Below are 20,830 nucleotides of genomic sequence, written 5' to 3'. Positions count from 1 at the left end.
TTTGATGGCAACTTTCTGTCCAAAAGTGGTTCTGTTCGTTCGTACGATTTAAAGACTCTGGATTACTCCATCAACTCTTGAAGCAGTGGAAGCCAATATTCAAGTCATAATTGACGCCATACGGCCAAATTTATTGGAAAAAGCAATCAAAACTGGGCCATGTAACTCGTAGTCACGGCGGGCATATGCCGGATGTCATATTCGAAAAATAAATGCCATGAAATCATCTACAAGATTATATTAAAAACAAATTTATTCCAACAATATTTTTTTGTATTATCATTTTAAGTTGCTCAAGCTCTTGAAAAAATACCCGATACTTTACCTACTCACGTTTTTTGTTGTTTAACTCCAGATTTTATTGGCTCCGGAGTACAGACATATTGAGGGAAATTTTAAAGCCGATGAGTTAGCCAGGAAAGTTACTACTCTTCAACTGCTCCGTGATAGAGGTACCATTGGGATGCCTATGGCCAAGGGCAAACTAATAATCGAAAACTACATTATCCAATAGGTCATAGAGAGATGAAGATACACACGTAACAGCTAGGTTACTATGGCCGCAAATGAACAAGAAAAAGTCAAAGGATTTGCTTAGACTCTCAAAGAGATAATATCTCGAAGGTAGTGGATTGAATAACCGATCTTTGGCTATTTGGCAAGCATTCCTTAAGACCACACATCCAAATAGAGGAAGATCAAACTAGGTGTTCCGCAGGGTGGTGTCCTTTCACCCTTGCTGCTTAACTTCTATCTATCGAAGCTCCCCCAACAACCAGGGAGAGTCTCCCTGGTTTCCTACGCTGACGAGGCTGTCGGGCAATGGCATTGATGTGAAGGTCTACCTCACCGACCTTTCTCGCTTTTTCACTCTTTACCACCAGGACAAAGGAGGTAAAACCGCCGCAAGGTAAAATTCGATGGCACACCAATTCCGACTGTTGACAATCCCAAAATTTTGGGTGCAACCTTCGACAGTTTGCTCTCCTTCTCTGCGCACACAACCGTAATTTGCACTAAAGTCCAAAATCGCAACAAGGTCCTCAAATCGCGTGCCGACGCACTTGGCGCAAAGACAAAGAATTGTTGCCGTCGACATTTAAGGCAATTGACCGGCCATTTCTAAACTATGCGGCGCCTGTCTGATCGATTGGAACTAAAGGCACGCAATGGATAAAGCTCCAGACTTGCCAAAACACTGCTATTCGGACAGAGACGGGTTACCTTCTGATGTCCCCTCTTCAACACCTTCACAACGAGGCACAGATGCTCCCAGTAAAGGAGCACAATAAACTATTCCTGCTTGAGCCAGAGCCTCCTAGGAGGCACGTCAGGAAACACCTTCTCAATTTCGCCAACGAGATACAGGACTAAACGAATCGACAACTGCTGGACCGGTCAATTTAGACAGACAATAAACGACATTCATCGGGAGACCATCACCACCTTCTTAAGCTCCCTTCCACCGAATGCCGTAATCGGAGTCGAACCACCACCTACAGCAGATGAAGAGCTCCAGCTTCCCCGTGAGACCCGCGTAACCTTGGCACAACTACGTTCTGGATAGCAAGTTAAACTCCAAATTATTCAGAATTGACGCCGACATACCAAACAAATGTCCTGCATGTGAAGGCACCCCGCACGACACTAACCACCTTTTCACATGCCCCTCAAAACCCACTCATCTAACACCCCCTCTCCCTCTGGACCCAACCTGGCGAAATAGCATGTTTTCTGGGTCTACCTTTAAATGAGGTAGACGAAGACGACCTGTAATATACACTGCACCGACAGGGATTGTATTACTGCTACTACAACAACAACAACGATGAGTTTTCGCCTATGTTTGTTTATAGTTTAGATGCAGTAGAGATGAGGAAGAGGAAGAAACAATTGAGAACATCCTTTGTAATTGTCCAGCCTAAGCTAAAATCAGCGCAGGTTTTCTGGGCAAATACTTTTTAATTTCTCTTACGGAACTGTCTAACGTAGGGATGGCCTCAATTCTGTGCTTCATAAGAGCCACAAAATGGTTACATGAAGAAAAATAAATGAGGTTCCCGTGTCGCACAGTGGGCTCACAACGGAGCTATAAGGTCGAAGTCTGTTGGTCGTACAGAACAACTACCACCTTAACCTAATCTAACTTAATGCAAAGAAAATTTTACGAAAATGGTCGCTCCGTTTAGGAACACTTTTTCCGTAATTGCCACGGCCTTACTTACTACCTAATGCGTTATTAAATATTGTAAGTTAATATTTATATATACAGGTATCCCTTGTATAACGCGGTTTTATACAACGCGGTTTCGATATAACGCGATTTGGAAAAATTAGGTTTCAGTACAACGCGAAGGGGAAAATACATAATTATAAAATCTGGTAACGCTAATTTGCGTACCACATATATATAATATGTAATGTATTTTTAATGTAAACCGGGAATTACCCTTTTTTACCTTCACAACATGTGTGAGTATACCAGAAAAGGAGCTTAAAAAAACCACCCACCAAAAACTGACAACAGATTTTGCAATTATAAAACCGGTAGAAGAACCACAAGGTCCCACAACTAGTTTCTTATCCAATAGCGAAAACTATGTTGACGAAATATCTTCTGATGAAGCTATTGCTCCCCCAAAACGCCCACGTGCAAAGATCTTTGAAGACAGTGAAACAGATTAATTACCATAAGAAGTTTGAAGAATAGCAATAAAGTTTTTAATAAACCTTTAATTTGTTTTAGTTTGTTTTTAAATTTTTTAATGTGCACATAATTATTTAAATTTTGTTTTTTGAATTTTGAAATATGTATGTACATATGTATATTATTATTATTCATATCTTGTGTTTTTAATTGTATAAGAAAGTCTGAACTTTAGTATTGAGTTGAAATATATGTGCATCTCTTATTTTGTATGTATTTTATTTAAAAAAAACCTATTGGAACATAACCCCCAAATTTATATGAAGACTATGTTTTAGATAACGCGGAATTACATAACGCGCAATTCTTCTGAAACGTAACTATCGCGTTATACAAGGGATACCTGTATATACCTTTTTCCAAACGAAAAAATTCAATACACCCTGGGGGAGCTCCTCCTTCTATTTGTGGCGTGCATCTTGATGTTGTTCCACAAATGGAGGTACCTACAGTTTCAAGCCGACTCCGAACGGCAGGTATTTTTTCAAAGCAGAAATACACTTGGCGATTTGCTATTGCCTGCCGAGGAGCGACCGCTTTTAGAAAAAACTTGTTCTCCATTTTGGTGTTTCACGGAGATTCGAACCTACGTCCTCTCTGAATTCTAAATGGTAGTCACTCACCAACCCAATCGGTGACGGTGGCCGCTGTATTACTTAACCTAATTAATTTAAAACAAAAAAGTTATAACCGCAGCCCGATGCCTCCTGAAGGCATACAAATCAGGTCTTACAAGGTGATTGTGGGAGAAATTTCATCGAATGCTTAACAAAGTTTCAATTCTGTATTAACTGATGCAGTGAAAAAACGTACCTCGAGGGCTAAATACAAGAAAGGAAGAAAGTAATGTTTCGGAAAAGTCAAAAAGTGTAACCACTTCAAGACATTTTTTATAAGACTGAGGCTGACTGACTTCACGAAGGCCGAAGTGACTAGTCTCAATTAGCATATTCTGTGAGAACACTATTCGATTTGGCATTACAAGAAAGCAATCTGCGTACTACCATAAGTGGATGTACTCAAATTCTAGCGAGCCCATAAAACCAACTTCAATTGTGTGACGAAAAATACCTCGCTTCAGATTCATGTCGCAAATAATTGTCACACCACTGAGACTAAAAATATGTTTTCAGTATTGATTTACATATATTCAATTCTTTACAATCTTCACTCTATTAACCGCCCATTAAATCATCGATAATATCACCAAGCGGCGCTGAAATCAGGTCTAATGGGTTCTCTTCGCATTCGGTCGCGTAGTGTTCGCACATCCCATGAGCGCCGTCCATCTCGGCTTGATAGTAAGAAAGTGGAAGATTTTCGTTTGCAGATGTGCTTGGGCTGAAAATTTTGACAAAATTTAATAATAATAAAATATTTCCATTTGAACTAAGGTCGCTTACGAAAAAATTATATGCACTAATGTGCCCAGAACGCCGTTAACCTCAGCGAGACCAGAGGAATTCGTCTCGCAAATCAAACGCAACAGACAGGGTTCGCCGCTGTAGCCTCTTCTGCAATTAAAAAATAAAAAGTTGGATTTACATAAGAAAAATTAAATTAAATGCTCAGAAGCAAGTCTTAGTTTCTGGTTAGAAAATTTATGTGGTGTGAATGTAAGCGATAGAACTAAATATAGTTCATGCGAGGGTTGATACTTAAGTTTTCAGTAATGAATATTTATACTTCAAGTTCCAAAATGCCTTATCGGTTTTCGAAATAATAACCATGAAGTTCACTATTGGAACCAAAAAATTGGTGCAAACACATCAACCGCTTCTTCAGTTGCCATAAAACGTGAACTTGCATTTTATTTTTGGTCTGCACTAATACAGAGAAATCACTGGCAGCCAAAGCAGGACTTTTCGGCATGTGATCCATAATTTTTGAGCATTAAAACTAACTTGTTGGCATTATGGTGATGAAAAATAATTCATCTCCTCCAACGGATTTTTCATTATTCCCAGAACACTGCTCTACATATTCTAATGACACTGAGGCGACATATTCTGAACAACTTCTGTTGGATTTGGATCACCTCCAAAGACCCATACAGATGTATAGTTTTGGGTTCATATCTATGCACATCTATGCAAGTAGTACTACATCGCCGTTTTGATACCAGTATGAGGCATCGAACGGGAAGATTTCTACAGACAACCAGAGCTGTTGATGTAATGGAGAAGGGATTAAGGTTGGCGCACTGTCCTAGGCTGTCGAAGAAAGGAGCACCCAGTGGCCTTAATCGTCTAGCTGCCGAGCCCGCACATTAATAGAGAAAGTGCATAACACCTTCTCTGAAAGGTTCCCAAAACATTCTACAATGGGAGTGAAACGATAAACCATAGCTTTTCCGCGTATGTGTCCATCGTCCAATGACCGGTAAACCCAGCTTCGAGCTTAAAAATTGAATGGCGAGGACGTGAGTCCTCCGTTTATTGTACTGAGGCCAGAGAGTTTTCGAAATGACGCATGAAGAAATGGAGCTCCATCTTTTTTGAGCTTTCCTAAGAAATAGGTTGTGCAATTCGCCTTTAACAACTGTCAGGGCGATGTCAATGGCCGGGTTGGAGGTCTCTGATGTCTCCTTCCTAGCAAGTTCATCAGCAATTTCATTTCTCTCTATGTTTCTATGCCTTGGAATCTAGATCAGAGAAATGTTACCTACACACCCATGGTATTTGATCTTTTCTTACAAGAGTTGACTAATTTGGATCTGCACCATGGCGCTGTCAGAGCTCTCCTCTTGCAGGAGCCACTGATGCAATGTGTAACTGTGTGTTTTTCTTTGTTTTTTGCTTGTTTAGCAACAAATAATGCGCAGACTATTGAGCGGGAGTAAGGATGGAAAGGATAAGTTTTTGGGGTTGAGGAATGGAATTGAAGGAACCCACTACTTCTGGGAGGGCAGGCTAGTGCACTTACGTTAGACTATCGAGGCCTTTTCCTAACAGAAGTTTACCCGCCACTTATTTATTTATTTATTTATCCTTTTATAACACTGTGCAGATCTTTTGTGCAAAATTACGCAATTAATCCATCAAAATGGCGCGTTACTCACCTCTCAAATTTATCCTTGAGTATGTGATAGAAATGTGTGCGCGTTAATAATGAATTCACCATACTTTTTCGCCGTCGTCGTCGTTGCGCACCTTCTCTTCCATCACTTGTTGCATTCGCTGCAGGCTTTGTTGTTGTTGCTGTGGTCGAATGGGTGCAATTGGCACAAACCTCTGTCTGAGACATTTGACGTGATGCCTCACCTTGACTAAATATATCTTCGTAATCAATGCCAGTCTAAAATGAGAATGCGAAGGCCAAATCAGTGTTGAAATCAAGAAAAAATTCACACTTAAAATTGTGCGTAATGTTCATTTCCAGCACCAATAATGTATTTGGTTTTAAAGTGTTATCAGCACTATATTACGCACCGCGATTGGCGGTATATTGTACGTGTAGGGTAAATTGTAGTTCGCTTCGAAATTGTACGAGATGAAGACGTTGCGATGCGGCAACTCTAAGGGCACTGCAATGGCGGCAAAAATCTACATTCAACCACAGGAAACAGTTATTTGATTAGAAAGCATTAAATTTTTATTTTTTATAATTTTTAACACTTACACCGTACGCAGAATTAGTTGGGAAAAATGCCGAAGCATCGCACAAATTGCAATGCCATAGTAAACTATAAATTCCTATGAATAAACCTGTAATTTGTTTTAATGCCATTTTATAATCACATTGAACTCAATTTCCTATCCACTTTTTTATTATTTTTATTTTTTTTAATTTTTTTTTTTTATTATTACTTTTTTATTTTTATTTTATTTTTATTTTTTTTTTTATTATTAATTTTTTTTGCTACTGAGTTTCTTAAAAGACAATATAAAGCGCGCACGCGTCCCTTCACAGAAGCACCTGAACATCAACTAAATCCTTCAATACACCATTTGGGCTTACAAACTATTCGCTGTAGGTTGAGCAATGAGTGTACGAGAATAAATTCATATCTTTCATTCTTCAACTGGCGAGAGGCACGCTGAGACTCGAGAAAAGTCGAAAGTTGCTGCTAATTGGAATTGTCAACAAACCCAAGAAATGAGGCAGCAACATTGTCGCATATCAGAAATTCTTAAATGTTGGCGGTTTGCAGCAGTGGACGCCGGTAATAGAAACTGGCTGGAATCGTTGAGTCGTAATAAATGCATATAGATCCGTACGTTAACTGAACTTGACATTTTTTTACACTAAACTGTTTGCAACTGGCTTTCTCGAAATCGCTAGCGCTGACTTACATTTATTGCACAGCACACAAAAATTACACAGTTCTACATGTTTTTTATTTTTTATACATTTAAGATTTTAGATTAGATTTGTGGGGAGTTGGACAAGTTCAGGCACTCAGTCAGGAGACAATTGTACTACAACCTTCAATTTTGTAGACCTTTATTCGCACCATAAGGCGAGTCACCTAACCTCCTTCTTCTTCTTCTTCTTCTTGATTGGCACGATAACCGCTTAAGCGATTTTGGCCGAGTTTAACAAAGCGCGTCAGTCGTTTCTCTCCCCAGTTGGACACGCCTAGTGAATCCAAGTCCTTCTCCACTTGACCTTTCCAACGCAAGGAGGCTTTCCTCTTCCTCTGCTGGTAACGCATCGAATACATTCAGAGCCGGAGCGTTTGTATCCATTCGGACGACATGACCCAGCTAACGTAGCCGCTGGATCTTTATTCGCTGCGTTATGTCTATGCCATCGTAAATCTCATCGTTTCATCACCTGAGATATTCGCCGCCGTCAACATGCGAATGTCCAAAAAACTTCGGCGGAATCTTTCTCTCAAACACTCCAAGGGACGTCTCATCGGATGTTGTCCACGTTTCTGGGCGATTAAGTTCTGTGACTCACGCGATCTTTTCCAGCATCAGGTTAAAGAAGTCACACGACAGCGTGTCACTCCGGCTGAAACCTTCGCAATTCCGATGACGCTATTGGTATTGAGTACCGTCATTTTGCATAGCCGTATTCATTTTGCGGGGATACGTAATTCAGAGCGGCCTCAGTAGTCTAGCGTAAGTGCACTAGTCTGCCATCCCAGAGGTTGTGGGTTCGAATCCCAGGTAAAGCACTGTCCTCGCATTTTTCCAAATTTATCTACTTTCCCTTTTTCTGTTTGCATTGTGACTGCTAAAAACAAGCAAACACCAAAGAAAAGCATACAGTTACACAATGCATCAGTGGCGTCAGCAAGAGGAAGCGGGCAATCGCGATCATACAATATAATAGCGCAGACACACCAAATTTAGCGAAGTCCTCAACTATCTGCGCAGTCCTTCTGCCAGAAAAAATTGGCACACAGATGGCGCTCCAAGCAGTAAGAAGGCGTTGTTTCTAAGCAACGACAGGTGGGTACTCCCACTACTTCAGACGAGTCGCCTAACGTACTAAAATAATATCCACAGCAAATGCAACTCGATGGAAACCTGAATATCAAATGAAAATATCAGCACTCTTCTTGTTTGAGCGCCTAAACTCGTTCGAAGCAATTGGGAAAAGGCCAAACAAATTTTATATTCACAATTTCTCCTTTTGTGCGTTGTCTTTCGCCAAATAATCTCTCACAAGCAAAAATGAGTGAGCAGATGCATTATCATGATGCAAAAGCCATGACTTTTTTTCCATAATTTCGCGATCTTTTTTCAGTATTTATTTATATTTAATTCTTTACAATCTTCACTCTATTTAACGCCCATTAAATCATCGATAATATCACCAAGCGGCGCTGAAATCAGGTCTAATGGGTTCTCTTCGCATTCGGGCGCGTAGTGTTCGCACATCCCATGAGCGCCGTCCATCTCGGCTTGATAGTAAGAACGTGGCAGATTTTCGTTTGCCGATGTGCTTGGACTGAAAATTTTGACAAAATTTAATAATAATAAAATATTTCCATTTGAACTAAGGTCGCTTACGAAAAAATTATATGCACTAATGTGCCCAGAACGCCGTTAACCTCACCGAGACCAGAGGAATTCGTCTCGCAAATCAAACGCAGCAGACAGTGTTCGCCGCTGTAGCCGCTTCTGCAATTAAAAAATAAAAAGTTCAATTTATATAAGTAAAAGTTTAATTAAATGCTCAGAAGCAAGTCTTAGTTTCTGTTTAGAAAATTTATGTGGTGTGAATGTAAGCGATAGAACTAAATATAGTTCATGCGAGGGTTGATACTTAAGTTTTCAGTAATGAATATTTATACTTCAAGTTCCAAAATGCTTTATCGGTTTTCGAAATAATATACATGAAGTTCACTATTGGAACCAAAGTGCAAACGCATCAACCGCTTTTTCAGTCGCCATAGAACATGACCTTGCATTTTATTTTTGGTCTGCCCTAATAAGGAGAAATTACTGGCTGCCAAAGCAGGACTTCTGGCCGTGTTTTTGAATGCTCAAAAACTGACTTCTTGGCTTTGTGGTGATGAAAAATAATCCAACAGATTTTTCATTATTCCCAGAACACTGCTCTATATACCTATTCTAATGACACTGAGGTGACATATTCCGAAGTGCTTCACGGGCGAACAACTTCTGTTGGGTTTGGATCACCTTGAAATATTCATATAGTCGTTGCTAGTCGCGATTTTATGCACGTTTTTTGATATAGTGGGTGGTAGGTAGATGAGTGAAATGGTTCAAGTAACACTCTGGCACTCCCCAAGTAGTACTACATCGCCGTTTTAATACCAGTATGAGACATCCAACGGGAAGACTTCTACGTACAACCAGAGCTGTTGATGTAATGCAGAAGATTTTTGCGATTTAGGTTGGCGCACTGTCCTAGGCCGTCAAAGAGAGGAGCACCCCGTGACCTTAACCGTCTAGCTGCCAAGCCCGGACATTTACAGAGAAAGCGCTCAACAGTCTTCTTCTCTGAAAGGTCCCACAGCTTCTCCAATTGGGGTTAAATGGTAACCCTAGCTTTTCCGCGTGTGTGCCGATCGGTAGACACAGCTACGAGTTTGGAAATTGAATGGCGAAGAGTCCAGGGAAGAAATGGAGCTCCATATTTTCTGCGCTTGCCTGAGAAATAATTTGTACAGTTCCCCTTTAACAACTGTCAGGGGGATGCCGATGACCGGGTAGGAGGTTTCTGAGGTTAATTCAGTCCCCTTCCTGGCGAACTCATCAGCAATTTCATTTCCCTTTATGTTCCTATATCCTGGAACCCAGATCAGAGAAATGTGATCTACACACCTGAGTTTTATCTACTTCATCAAAGAGATGAAAACCCCAAACTTGTGCGGCGTAACTTTGTATTGCTCTTGAGACTTCCAAATAGATATTCTATTGGGTTGGGAACTATGAACTGTTTTTATATTTTATTTTATTTTACAATGATTTATTTGCTGTTTGGCAAAGGCTAAGTATTCATTCGATGGAACTCTTTCTGCTCTACAAAACTATGTTAATTGTATTTTTGAGTTATTTAATTAATATTATTTTTAATTACTTTTTAAGCTTAAAATGGAATACCCAAGCGGCAAAAATCAACATTTTTGACACCTGCTCTTCTTTGCTTTTTATCGAGGTCAAAAAGCTGTCGAAGCAGCCCTGGACGTTTGCGACGTGTATGGGAAAGGTGTCATAGGTGAGTCTACAGCACGGAAATGGCTTACAAAGTTCAAAAATGGCGACTTTGACGACGATGACACGTCCTGTAGCGGAAGGTCTTCTGAATTCGATGCAGAACGTCTTAAATCACTTTTGAAGCAGCGGAGGAACGCTCGCCAAACTAGTCGTGAATTGACGGAATAAATGAATTGCGATCATAATATGACTCTCAGTCACTTTCATTCAAAGGGATTTACCGAAAAATTTGGAGCCTGGGTGCCTCACGAGCTCAACGAAAAAAACAAAGAAAGTCGCCTTCGAATTGCTTCTCAGCATCTCGCCCGCCATTGAGCAACACGCGGTCATAAACAGGGCTTTTCGTACCGAATCGTCACTGGAGATGAGGAATGCTGCCCATACACCAATATGAAGCAAAGAAAGGAATGAGTGGCTCCGGAGATACGCCAAAGTCGAGAGTCAAGCCGGATCTTCATCCAAAGAAAATCATGATAAGTGTTTGGTGGGACTGGGAGCGAATGGTGCACTGGGAAATACTCGAAAAGAATGCCACGATTAACAAGGAGTTCTACATTGCCCTCTTACACTGCTTGAATGAGACTATCTGACTGAAAAGACCTTTACGACAATGCCAGGCCCTATGTTGCACAAGCCGCACTACAAGAGCTCGAATGGGAGCATCCGCCGTATTATCCATACTATGCACCGACTGAATGTTTTCCCGCCTGTTGTTGTCATTGTTGTTGTTGTTGTTGTAGCAGCATAAACATTCCCCATACTTATATACGGGGAATGCTGCTGGAGTGACAGTCCTTGGCCGGATATAAATCATGGTCGTTTCGGTAACGTAAAACCGACTGTCGTGGAAGCGCCACTCGCTAGCGTCAGTTGCTGTCAAGCAGTGTGAACGTAACATGGTATTTAGTGCTCTCGTCGGTTTTTGAATACAAGTAAAATGACGGAACGATTGGAGCAGCGTTACTGCATCAAATTTTGCCAGAAACTGGGCGGAAGTCAGGTGGACGGCTTTCGGTGACGATGGTGTGGGCACCACACAGATTAAAGAGTGATACAATCGGTTTAAAAACGGTCGCACATCGACGGAGAGCGAGCCACGCTCTGGTCGGCCATCAACATGCCGAAATGAGCATGTCATTGCCAAAGTGAACGTGGTGGTGATGCCGGACCGTCGTGTGACTATCCGAGAAATTGCAGAAGAGGTAGATATCAGCACTTTTGCGGATCACTCCATTGTGACCGAAGATTTGGCCATGAAAAGAGTGGCGGCTAAATTTGTGCCGAAGCTGCTGACGGCGGAGCAAAAGAAACTTCGTGCTGAAGTCTCGCAGGACATGCTGGACTCCATAAACAATGATTCTGACTTCATAAACACCATTATCACTGGTGACGAGTCCTGGGTATATGGGTACGACGCGGAAACCAAAATGCAGTCGTCACAGTGGAAACATTCCACGTCACCAAGACGTATTCAAAACCCGACGAGGGCACTAAATACCGTTCGCACTGCTTGACAGCAACTGACGCTAGCGACAGGCGGGAAAAATTCACGCATGTGCAGAAAGGTTACCGGTCTGCTTATGCAAGCGTGCGTAATTCAAATTTGTCAGGTGTTAGAAATAAAAAACAAAGTAGGATACTTTTCTAACAGACCTCGTATAATTTTCAACATTTTTCCCTTCGCTATGTGCTAAAATTGTGATGCTGCTAAGTATTAATTGCGGTTGACGAATTTCTATAGCAATTTGAAAAGCGGATCTCTTTTGAAGTCGCAGTAGTCCGGAAAATGTCGATAACTCATATTATTACAATTATTACTTCGGTTGAAAAAGAGATTTTTGATTTTTCCCTCTTTATCTCAAACGCTCTTTTTCATTAAAAGTAGTAAACGTTTCCTGGTGTAAAAATATCTAGTTATTTTAGATGCCTTCGCCTTGCCACTTCTCTGCTCGTCATCTCTGGGCCCTGCTCACATGACGAAAAATTTGTTTACTTATACCTTCATCTATGGGCCACTTGCCAACGCTTGGCGATATGAAGAGGTCTTTTCTCAATATTATTTTTTTCTAAGCTTTTTCCTTCCTTTTTTTTAGTTTCTTCCAAATTTTACTAGGTACCCATATCTAGGTCCAAATTTTACTTTCCCCAAAAGGGAAAGTGTAAAATGGAATAGGACTATGAATAAGTTCGTGCGGTTTTTTTCGAAATTTGAAACTTTATTGACGTAAAATGGTTACAAATTTAATATTCAAAATATTGTCCATCGCTTACTACTACTTTTTCCCATCTTTCTGGCAATTCACGGATTCCCTTTGTGAAAAATTCGGTCGGTTTTGCCGCAATCCACGAATCGATCCATTTTTTGACTTCATCGTAATTACGGAAGTGCTGGTCAGCCAGGCCATGTTGCATCGATCGGAAGAGATAGTAATCGGATGGCGCAAGGTCTGGACTATACGGCGGGTGGGGTAGGACATCCCATTTGAGCGTTTCTAAGTATGTTTTGACCACTTGTGCAACATGTGGCCGAACATTGTCATGTTGCAAAATAACTTTGTCGTGTCTATCGGCGTATTGCGGCCGTTTTTCTCGCAGTGCTCGGCTCAAACGCATCAATTGTCGTCGGTAGACATCCCCCGTAATCGTTTCATTCGGTTTCAGTAGCTCATAATACACAACACCCAGCTGGTCCCACCAGATACACAGCATAACCTTCAGGCCATGAATATTCTGCGCCGACGTCGATGTTGAAGCATGGCCAGGGTATCCATACGTTGCCCGACGTTTTGGATTGTCGTAATGGACCCACTTTTCATCGCCAGTCACAATTCGATGCAAAAAACCCTTTCTTTTGTGCCGTTGAAGCAGTTGTTCGCATGCCATAAAACGGCGTTCAACGTCTCTTGGCTTCAATTCATACGGCACCCAATGGCCTACCTTTCGGATCATTCCCATGGCTTTTAAACGTTTGGAAATGGTTGATTGATCAACTCCCAAAGTTTTTGCAACCTCTTCTTGCGTTTGAGCCGGATCTTGATCGAGCAATTCCTCCAATTCGGTATCCATGAACTTTGGCGGCGCACCCTCGCGTTCTTCGTCTTCCAAGCCAAAATCACCACTTTTAAAGCGTGCAAACCACTTCTGGCACGTTCGCTCAGATAGAGCATGCTCACCATAAACTTCCACCAAGATACGATGACTTTCGGCTGCTTTTTTCTTCATATTAAAATAATGAAGAAGAATTCCCCGCAAAAACACATTATTTGGCACGAAATTCGACATTTTCAAGTGTGGTAAAAATATTGTTGTTTACGCTTCAAATAAAAAACTTATACTGACGTTTGTGCCTTACGACAGTAGCTCTCCAATGAATGTTTGGAAATGTGGATCGATGGAATAATAATCAAGTTACGCCATCTGTTGTAAAACCGCACGAACTTATTCATAGTCCTATTATAATGCACGTTTTTGTGACGTATCTATTTTCGTAACAATGCAAGTAATTTTCTTTGACAACAACAATAAAATCATGCTTTGTGTGAAAACTTCTGTCCCTTTTCAAGCATCACTTGTTTCGCACTTTCTTTGGTTTTCATTCAAATTTGTTATATAGTTTTGCTTATGGCATTCAAACAGAACACGTTTGCATACGTATGTATGTATGTACATATGTGTGAATAATTTAATTAGTCTCTTTAAATCAACTGACAACGGCAAGACGAAAGATTTACGCAGCGAACGCGTTTTTTGTGATTTTTTTATCGTATGTATGTAAATATAATTCAGTTTACGCGGAACTGCAACAACACTACAAAAATCAATAGCCACTTCTTCGTGCGTCACTAATTAGAGTAATAGACAGTTGCGTTCAAATAAATAGTAGTGCTGGTAAACCACGAGCAAAGGGTGTTGCTTCGCCTATTCCATTTCAAATATAGTGTTAGATGGTCATCGCGTTCAAAGTTTGGACCAAAAATAACAATTAAAGTTATGCAACCAAAAATCAACTTTTCCACTATTAATTTTTTATTTATTTATTTATTTACAAGAGTAATAAGAAAAGGGTTTTCCAATAACAGGTGTTACAGGTGATTGGATGGCACTATCGAGAGATGTTTAACCATTTTTTATGGGCGGAATTTGGTGGTATTGATCTGGACAACGTTTATTTTCAACAAGGCGGCGCTACGTGCCACACAAGCAACAAAACCATTGATATTTTTGGGGAAAATTGTCCGGATCGTGTTATCCCTCGAAGAGGTGAGATCTTGTGATTTAACACCTTATGACTTTTTTCTTTAAGGTCACATGAAAGAAAAGGTCTACGCCCACAGCCCAGAGTCGATTCAAGACCTCAAAGTTGGAATTCGTTAGGCTATTGAGGACATAGGGCAGCCACTTTGCAATTCGATTATGGAAAATTTCATGAAAATGATATTGTCCTGTATGCGTGGTCGTGGTGGTCATTTGCCTGACCCATTCAGTTATCTGCTTTCTGGATCATTCCCATTGCGTGCAAACGTTTACCGACGGTTGATCTGTCAACATCCAACACTTTAGACATATCATCAAAAGTTTGACATGCGTTGTAGTTGAGTATCTTCGCATTTTTTCGGTGCCCCTTCGTGTTCTCGTCGTAGAGCTCATACAGCTCATTGTTGCCTGCGTTAGTCGCCGTCGTCAAAGTGCAAAGGAGCAAAAATCTTCGGGAAAATCTTTCTCTCAAACACTGCAAGGGACGCCTCATCGGATGTTGTCATCGTCCAAACTTCTGCACTACGATAGGACGGGCAGCTTCATAAATTCCAATTGGCAGGTATGTTTTCATCCGACCATATTTTGCACAGGAGCTGATGCATGCACTTTACCAGCTCCTCGTCGCCATGCTTCGAAAAGCTTTTAGATCGAGCAAAATAGAGTATCGAGGCCAGAGGAGAATATTTTGAATAAATAAACTCGAAGTTAGCAGAGCATAGCTCCAGTCGTTTCTAATTTCGCTCAGTCTAGTTTATTTGGGACTTCACCTTGTATTTACTTTTACCTAGAGAGGCATCGTAAATTTCTCGAATTTTTTTTTTGTTTTTTTTAGTTAAGACACTATGGTCACAATCCTTAGTCAAATCAAACGCAGAAAGTGGTGATGGATAAGTCACACATTGAGAAAACCACCAGACAGCAGCACGAGAATGGCACTGGACTGGAACCCGTAAGGGAGCAGAGGTCGCGGTCCACCAAAACACACTTGGAGAAAGTCTATACTGCGCGAACTAGCAGATGCCGACATCTCATGGGACGGTGCAAAAATAATAGGACTATCATTAAGTTCGTGCGGTTTTACAACAGATGGCGTAACTTGATTATTATTCCATCGATCCACATTTCCAAACATTCATTGGAGAGCTACTGTCGTAAGGCACAAACGTCAGTATAAGTTTTTTATTTGAAGCGTAAACAACAATATTTTTACCACACTTGAAAATGTCGAATTTCGTGCCAAATAATGTGTTTGTGCGGGGAATTCTTCTTCATTATTTTAATATGAAGAAAAAAGCAGCCGAAAGTCATCGTATCTTGGTGGAAGTTTATGGTGAGCATGCTCTATCTGAGCGAACGTGCCAGAAGTGGTTTGCACGCTTTAAAAGTGGTGATTTTGGCTTGGAAGACGAAGAACGCGAGGGTGCGCCGCCAAAGTTCATGGATACCGAATTGGAGGAATTGCTCGATCAAGATCCGGCTCAAACGCAAGAAGAGGTTGCAAAAACTTTGGGAGTTGATCAATCAACCATTTCCAAACGTTTAAAAGCCATGGGAATGATCCGAAAGGTAGGCCATTGGGTGCCGTATGAATTGAAGCCAAGAGACGTTGAACGCCGTTTTATGGCATGCGAACAACTGCTTCAACGGCACAAAAGAAAGGGTTTTTTGCATCGAATTGTGACTGGCGATGAAAAGTGGGTCCATTACGACAATCCAAAACGTCGGGCAACGTATGGATACCCTGGCCATGCTTCAACATCGACGTCGGCGCAGAATATTCATGGCCTGAAGGTTATGCTGTGTATCTGGTGGGACCAGCTGTGTGTTGTGTATTATGAGCTACTGAAACCGAATGAAACGATTACGGGGGATGTCTACCGACGACAATTGATGCGTTTGAGCCGAGCACTGCGAGAAAAACGGCCGCAATACGCCGATAGACACGACAAAGTTATTTTGCAACATGACAATGCTCGGCCACATGTTGCACAAGTGGTCAAAACATACTTAGAAACGCTCAAATGGGATGTCCTACCCCACCCGCCGTATAGTCCAGACCTTGCGCCATCCGATTACTATCTCTTCCGATCGATGCAACATGGCCTGGCTGACCAGCACTTCCGTAATTACGATGAAGTCAAAAAATGGATCGATTCGTGGATTGCGGCAAAACCGACCGAATTTTTCACAAAGGGAATCCGTGAATTGTCAGAAAGATGGGAAAAAGTAGTAGTAAGCGATGGACAATATTTTGAATATTAAATTTGTAACCATTTTACGTCAATAAAGTTTCAAATTTCGAAAAAAACCGCACGAACTTATTCATAGTCATATTAACAGCACAGAACCGTGTACGACAGAAGAGTCTTGTCGAGGCCTTATGCTCCCGAGGGGAGTGAACAAGGAAAAAAGGTCCCAATAGGCATCATCAACGATCCACTGCGCCCATCAAACTGAGATGCTTCATCTTTGGGTCGGATGTATTGAGACTGGACGAGCTATATTCGCTTTCCGTCGACAAACTGCTAAAATTCATAAAAAATCTAGAAAGTTTGCTTAGAAGAAATAGAATCACCAGTTCACCTGACCCTCTCTATCCTTTAAATCCTAACTCTTGGTCTTAAATAAAATTGCCTAAGTGCTTGAAAAACCTTTCCGGCCAACAACAATTAAATTCCCTTCCATTCCCTCCGCTTGAATTAATGTGTTGACGAATAAACTTAGAGTAATCCGCTGTAGCCCAATGGGTTGGTGTGTGACTACCACTCGGGAGTGCGTAGGTTCGAATATAAGTTTAAATAGAAAAAGTTTTTTCTAATAGTGGTCGCCTCTTGGCAGGCAATGGCAAACCTCCGAGTATATTTCCGCCATGAAAAAAGCTCCTCATTAAAATATCTGTTTAAAATACATTCTGTCAAAAAAGTACTTCGAATCGCTCAATAAAATGGAAAATAATTGTTTAATCATTAAAATTTATTTTGTCGCCTTCAAAATAGGCTCCAATCGAAGCAATACACATATTTCAACGATTAGTCCAGATCTTCTTCAGCTCCTTCAGTGAATTCTCCTTAATGGCCTCTATCCACTCCAAGCGGCGTCCGTGGAGTGGCAGTTTAAGTGTTGGGAAAGGAAAAAGTCACAGGGAGCTAAATTCGATGCATACGGTTGTTCGATGATATTTGTCGAGTCTTGATCATGAGTTTTCTTTCCACAAATTGGTTCGTTTCCTACGCACATTCACTCTCAAACGTCGCATAACTTCCAAATAATATTCTTTATTTACAATAGAACCATTTGCAACGAATTCCTAGTGCACATAACCAAGATAATCAAAGAAAACGAGTAGCATGACTTTCACTTTTGACCGACTTTGACGTGATGTTTTTGGGTTTTGGCTCATGTGGATAGCGCCATTCAGCCGCCTGTTGAGTGGTTTGCATGTCAAACTCATAAGCCCACGTCTCATCACCTGTTATGATGCGCTGGACAAACGTTGGGTTCGAATTCACTTGCTCAAGCATGGCTTCAGCCACCTTCTTTCGATGAATTTTTTCAAAGAAATTCAACTCTCTTGGTACGAGTCGAGCAACCACTCATCTCAAGCCCGATTGATGGTGTAAGATGTTGTGAATTGATTCGTGAGACACGCTAAGGTCACAAGCTATCTCCCTCAAACTTAAATGATGGTTTTTCAGCACCATTTCCTTGACTTTGTCGACGTTTTCATCCGTTGAAGACGTTGACGTTGATGGGCGACCAGACCGGGGCTAATCTTCCACGACTTTTCGGCCCTCTGCAAAAGCCTTATACCACTCGTAGACCCGTGATTTTGATAAAGCACACTGGCCATAGGCTTTCTGCTACATTTTCAACAATTCGCCACACGAAATCCCGTTCAAAAAATTCTTTGTTCGATATTTATTTTTATATTTTATAGTGAAAATCGCAGAGCACATCTGCGATTGACTGATATAGTTAAATGCCAAAAACAAGCTAATTGACAGATCACGCTCAAACACTGCGACTCTATGGAGGACAGTTGTACCAACATTCCAGCGAAAAATGTTGAACATTTGTGCAACGCGCGCTTTTTAAATGAACAATTCCCGATATTTTTTTGACAGAATGTATCTGTCAGCTTGAAACTGTAGGTTCCTCCATTTGCGGAACAACATCAAGACGCACACCACAAATAGGAGGAGGAGGAGCTCGACCGAACACCTAACAGAAGTTTACCCGCCAATTATTTATTTATTAATTAATCCTTTTAATTACACTGTGCAGATCTTTTGTGCAAAATTACGCAATTAATCCATCAAAATGGCGCGTTACTCACCTCTCAAATTTATCCTTGAGTATGTGATAGAAATGTGTGCGCGTTAATAATGAATTCACCATACTTTTTCGCCGTCGTCGTCGTTGCGCACCTTCTCTTCCATCACTTGTTGCATTCGCTGCAGGCTTTGTTGTTGTTGCTGTGGTCGAATGGGTGCAATTGGCACAAACCTCTGTCTGAGACATTTGACGTGATGCCTCACCTTGACTAAATATATCTTCGTAATCAATGCCAGTCTAAAATGAGAATGCGAAGGCCAAATTAATTTTGAAATCAAGAAAAAATTCACACTTAAAATTGTGCGTAATGTTCATTTCCAGCACCAATAATGTATTTGGTTTTAAAGTGTTATCAGCACTATATTACGCACCGCGATTGGCGGTATATTGTACGTGTAGGGTAAATTGTAGTTCGCTTCGAAATTGTACGAGATGAAGACGTTGCGATGCGGCAACTCTAAGGGCACTGCAATGGCGGCAAAAATCTACATTCAACCACAGGAAACAGTTATTTGATTAGAAAGCATTAAATTTTTATTTTTTATAATTTTTAACACTTACACCGTACGCAGAATTAGTTGGGAAAAATGCCGAAGCATCGCACAAATTGCAATGCCATAGTAAACTATAAATTCCAATGAATAAACCTGTAATTTGTTTTAATGCCATTTTATAATCACATTGAACTCAATTTCCTATCCACTTTTTTATTATTTTTATTTTTTTTAATTTTTTTTTTTTTATTATTACTTTTTTATTTTTATTTTTTTTTTTATTATTAATTTTTTATTATTAATTTTTTTTGCTACTGAGTTTCTTAAAAGACAATACAAAGCGCGCACGCGTCCCTTCACAGAAGCACCTGAACATCAACTAAATCCTTCAATACACCATTTGGGCTTACAAACTATTCGCTGTAGGTTGAGCAATGAGTGTACGAGAATAAATTCATATCTTTCATTCTTCAACTGGCGAGAGGCACGCTGAGACTCGAGAAAAGTCGAAAGTTGCTGCTAATTGGAATTGTCAACAAACCCAAGAAATGAGGCAGCAACATTGTCGCATATCAGAAATTCTTAAATGTTGGCGGTTTGCAGCAGTGAACGCCGGTAATAGAAACTGGCTGGAATCGTTGAGTAGTAATAAATGCATATAGATCCGTACGTTAACTGGACTTGAGATTTTTTTACACTAAACTGTTTGCAACTGGCTTTCTCGAAATCGCTAGCGCTGACTTACATTTATTGCACAGCACACAAAAATTACACAGTTCTACATGTTTTAAGATTTTAGATTAGATTTGTGGGGGGTTGGACAAGTTCAGGCACTCAGTCAGGAGACAATTGTACTACAACCTTCAATTTTGTAGACCTTTATTGGCACGATACCCGCTTAAGCGATTTTGGCCGAGTTTAACAAAGCGCGTCAGTCGTTTCTCTCCCCAGTTGGACACGCCTAGTGAATCCAAGTCCTTCTCCAAAGATCTCCCCTACTGCCACCAACTGGTACCGCATCGAATTCTTTCGTAACCGGAGCGTTTGTATCTACTCGGGTGCCAATAACCAGCCAACGTAGCCGCTGGATCTTTACTGGCTGCGCTATGTCTATATCGTCGTAAAGCTCATATAGCTTATCGTTACATCGCCTGCGATATTCGCCGTCGCCAACGGGCAAAGCTCCAAAAAGCTTCCCCAGAATCTTTCTCTCAAACACTCCAAGGGAAACCTCGTTATTGTCCGAGCTTCTGCGCCATACCTTAAGACAGGCATGATGAGAGTGCTATAGAGTGTTAGTTTTGTTCGTCGGGAGAGAACTTTACTACTCAATTGCCTACTTAGTCCAAAGTAGCACTTGTTGGCAAGAGAGATACTTCGCTGGGTTTCAATGA

General features: G+C 40.9%; 1 protein-coding gene across 1 annotated transcript; it reads right to left on the bottom strand.

The window, feature by feature from the left end:
• Window positions 1-3,851: 3,851 nt before the first annotated feature.
• Window positions 3,852-19,827, bottom strand: LOC128867009 (uncharacterized). The gene is made up of 10 exons (XM_054108101.1): window positions 19,504-19,827; window positions 19,314-19,427; window positions 18,944-19,179; window positions 8,677-8,787; window positions 8,457-8,614; window positions 6,329-6,453; window positions 6,139-6,252; window positions 5,769-6,004; window positions 4,111-4,221; window positions 3,852-4,048 (listed from the first exon to the last, which is right to left on the bottom strand). The coding sequence occupies exons 1-10, from the start codon at window positions 19,609-19,611 to the stop codon at window positions 3,883-3,885; spliced, it is 1,479 nt and encodes a 492-aa protein (XP_053964076.1). The 5' UTR covers window positions 19,612-19,827; the 3' UTR covers window positions 3,852-3,882.
• Window positions 19,828-20,830: the final 1,003 nt, after the last annotated feature.

This window comes from Anastrepha ludens, chromosome 6 (assembly GCF_028408465.1).
Source record: "Anastrepha ludens isolate Willacy chromosome 6, idAnaLude1.1, whole genome shotgun sequence".
Classification (NCBI taxonomy): Eukaryota; Metazoa; Arthropoda; class Insecta; order Diptera; family Tephritidae; genus Anastrepha; species Anastrepha ludens.
This window is presented reverse-complemented; position numbering and strand designations above follow the sequence as displayed.

Excerpts from the sequence above, each read along its gene's own strand:
- LOC128867009 (XM_054108101.1), bottom strand. The coding sequence starts at position 19,611 with ATGGCATTAAAACAAATTACAGGTTTATTCATTGGAATTTATAGTTTA. Across the intron at positions 4,222-5,768 it reads CTCAAGGATAAATTTGAGAG|AAGAGGCTACAGCGGCGAAC; the intron begins GTGAGTAACGCG and ends TTTTAATTGCAG. Across the intron at positions 4,049-4,110 it reads TTAGTGCATATAATTTTTTC|CCCAAGCACATCTGCAAACG; the intron begins GTAAGCGACCTT and ends CAAAATTTTCAG.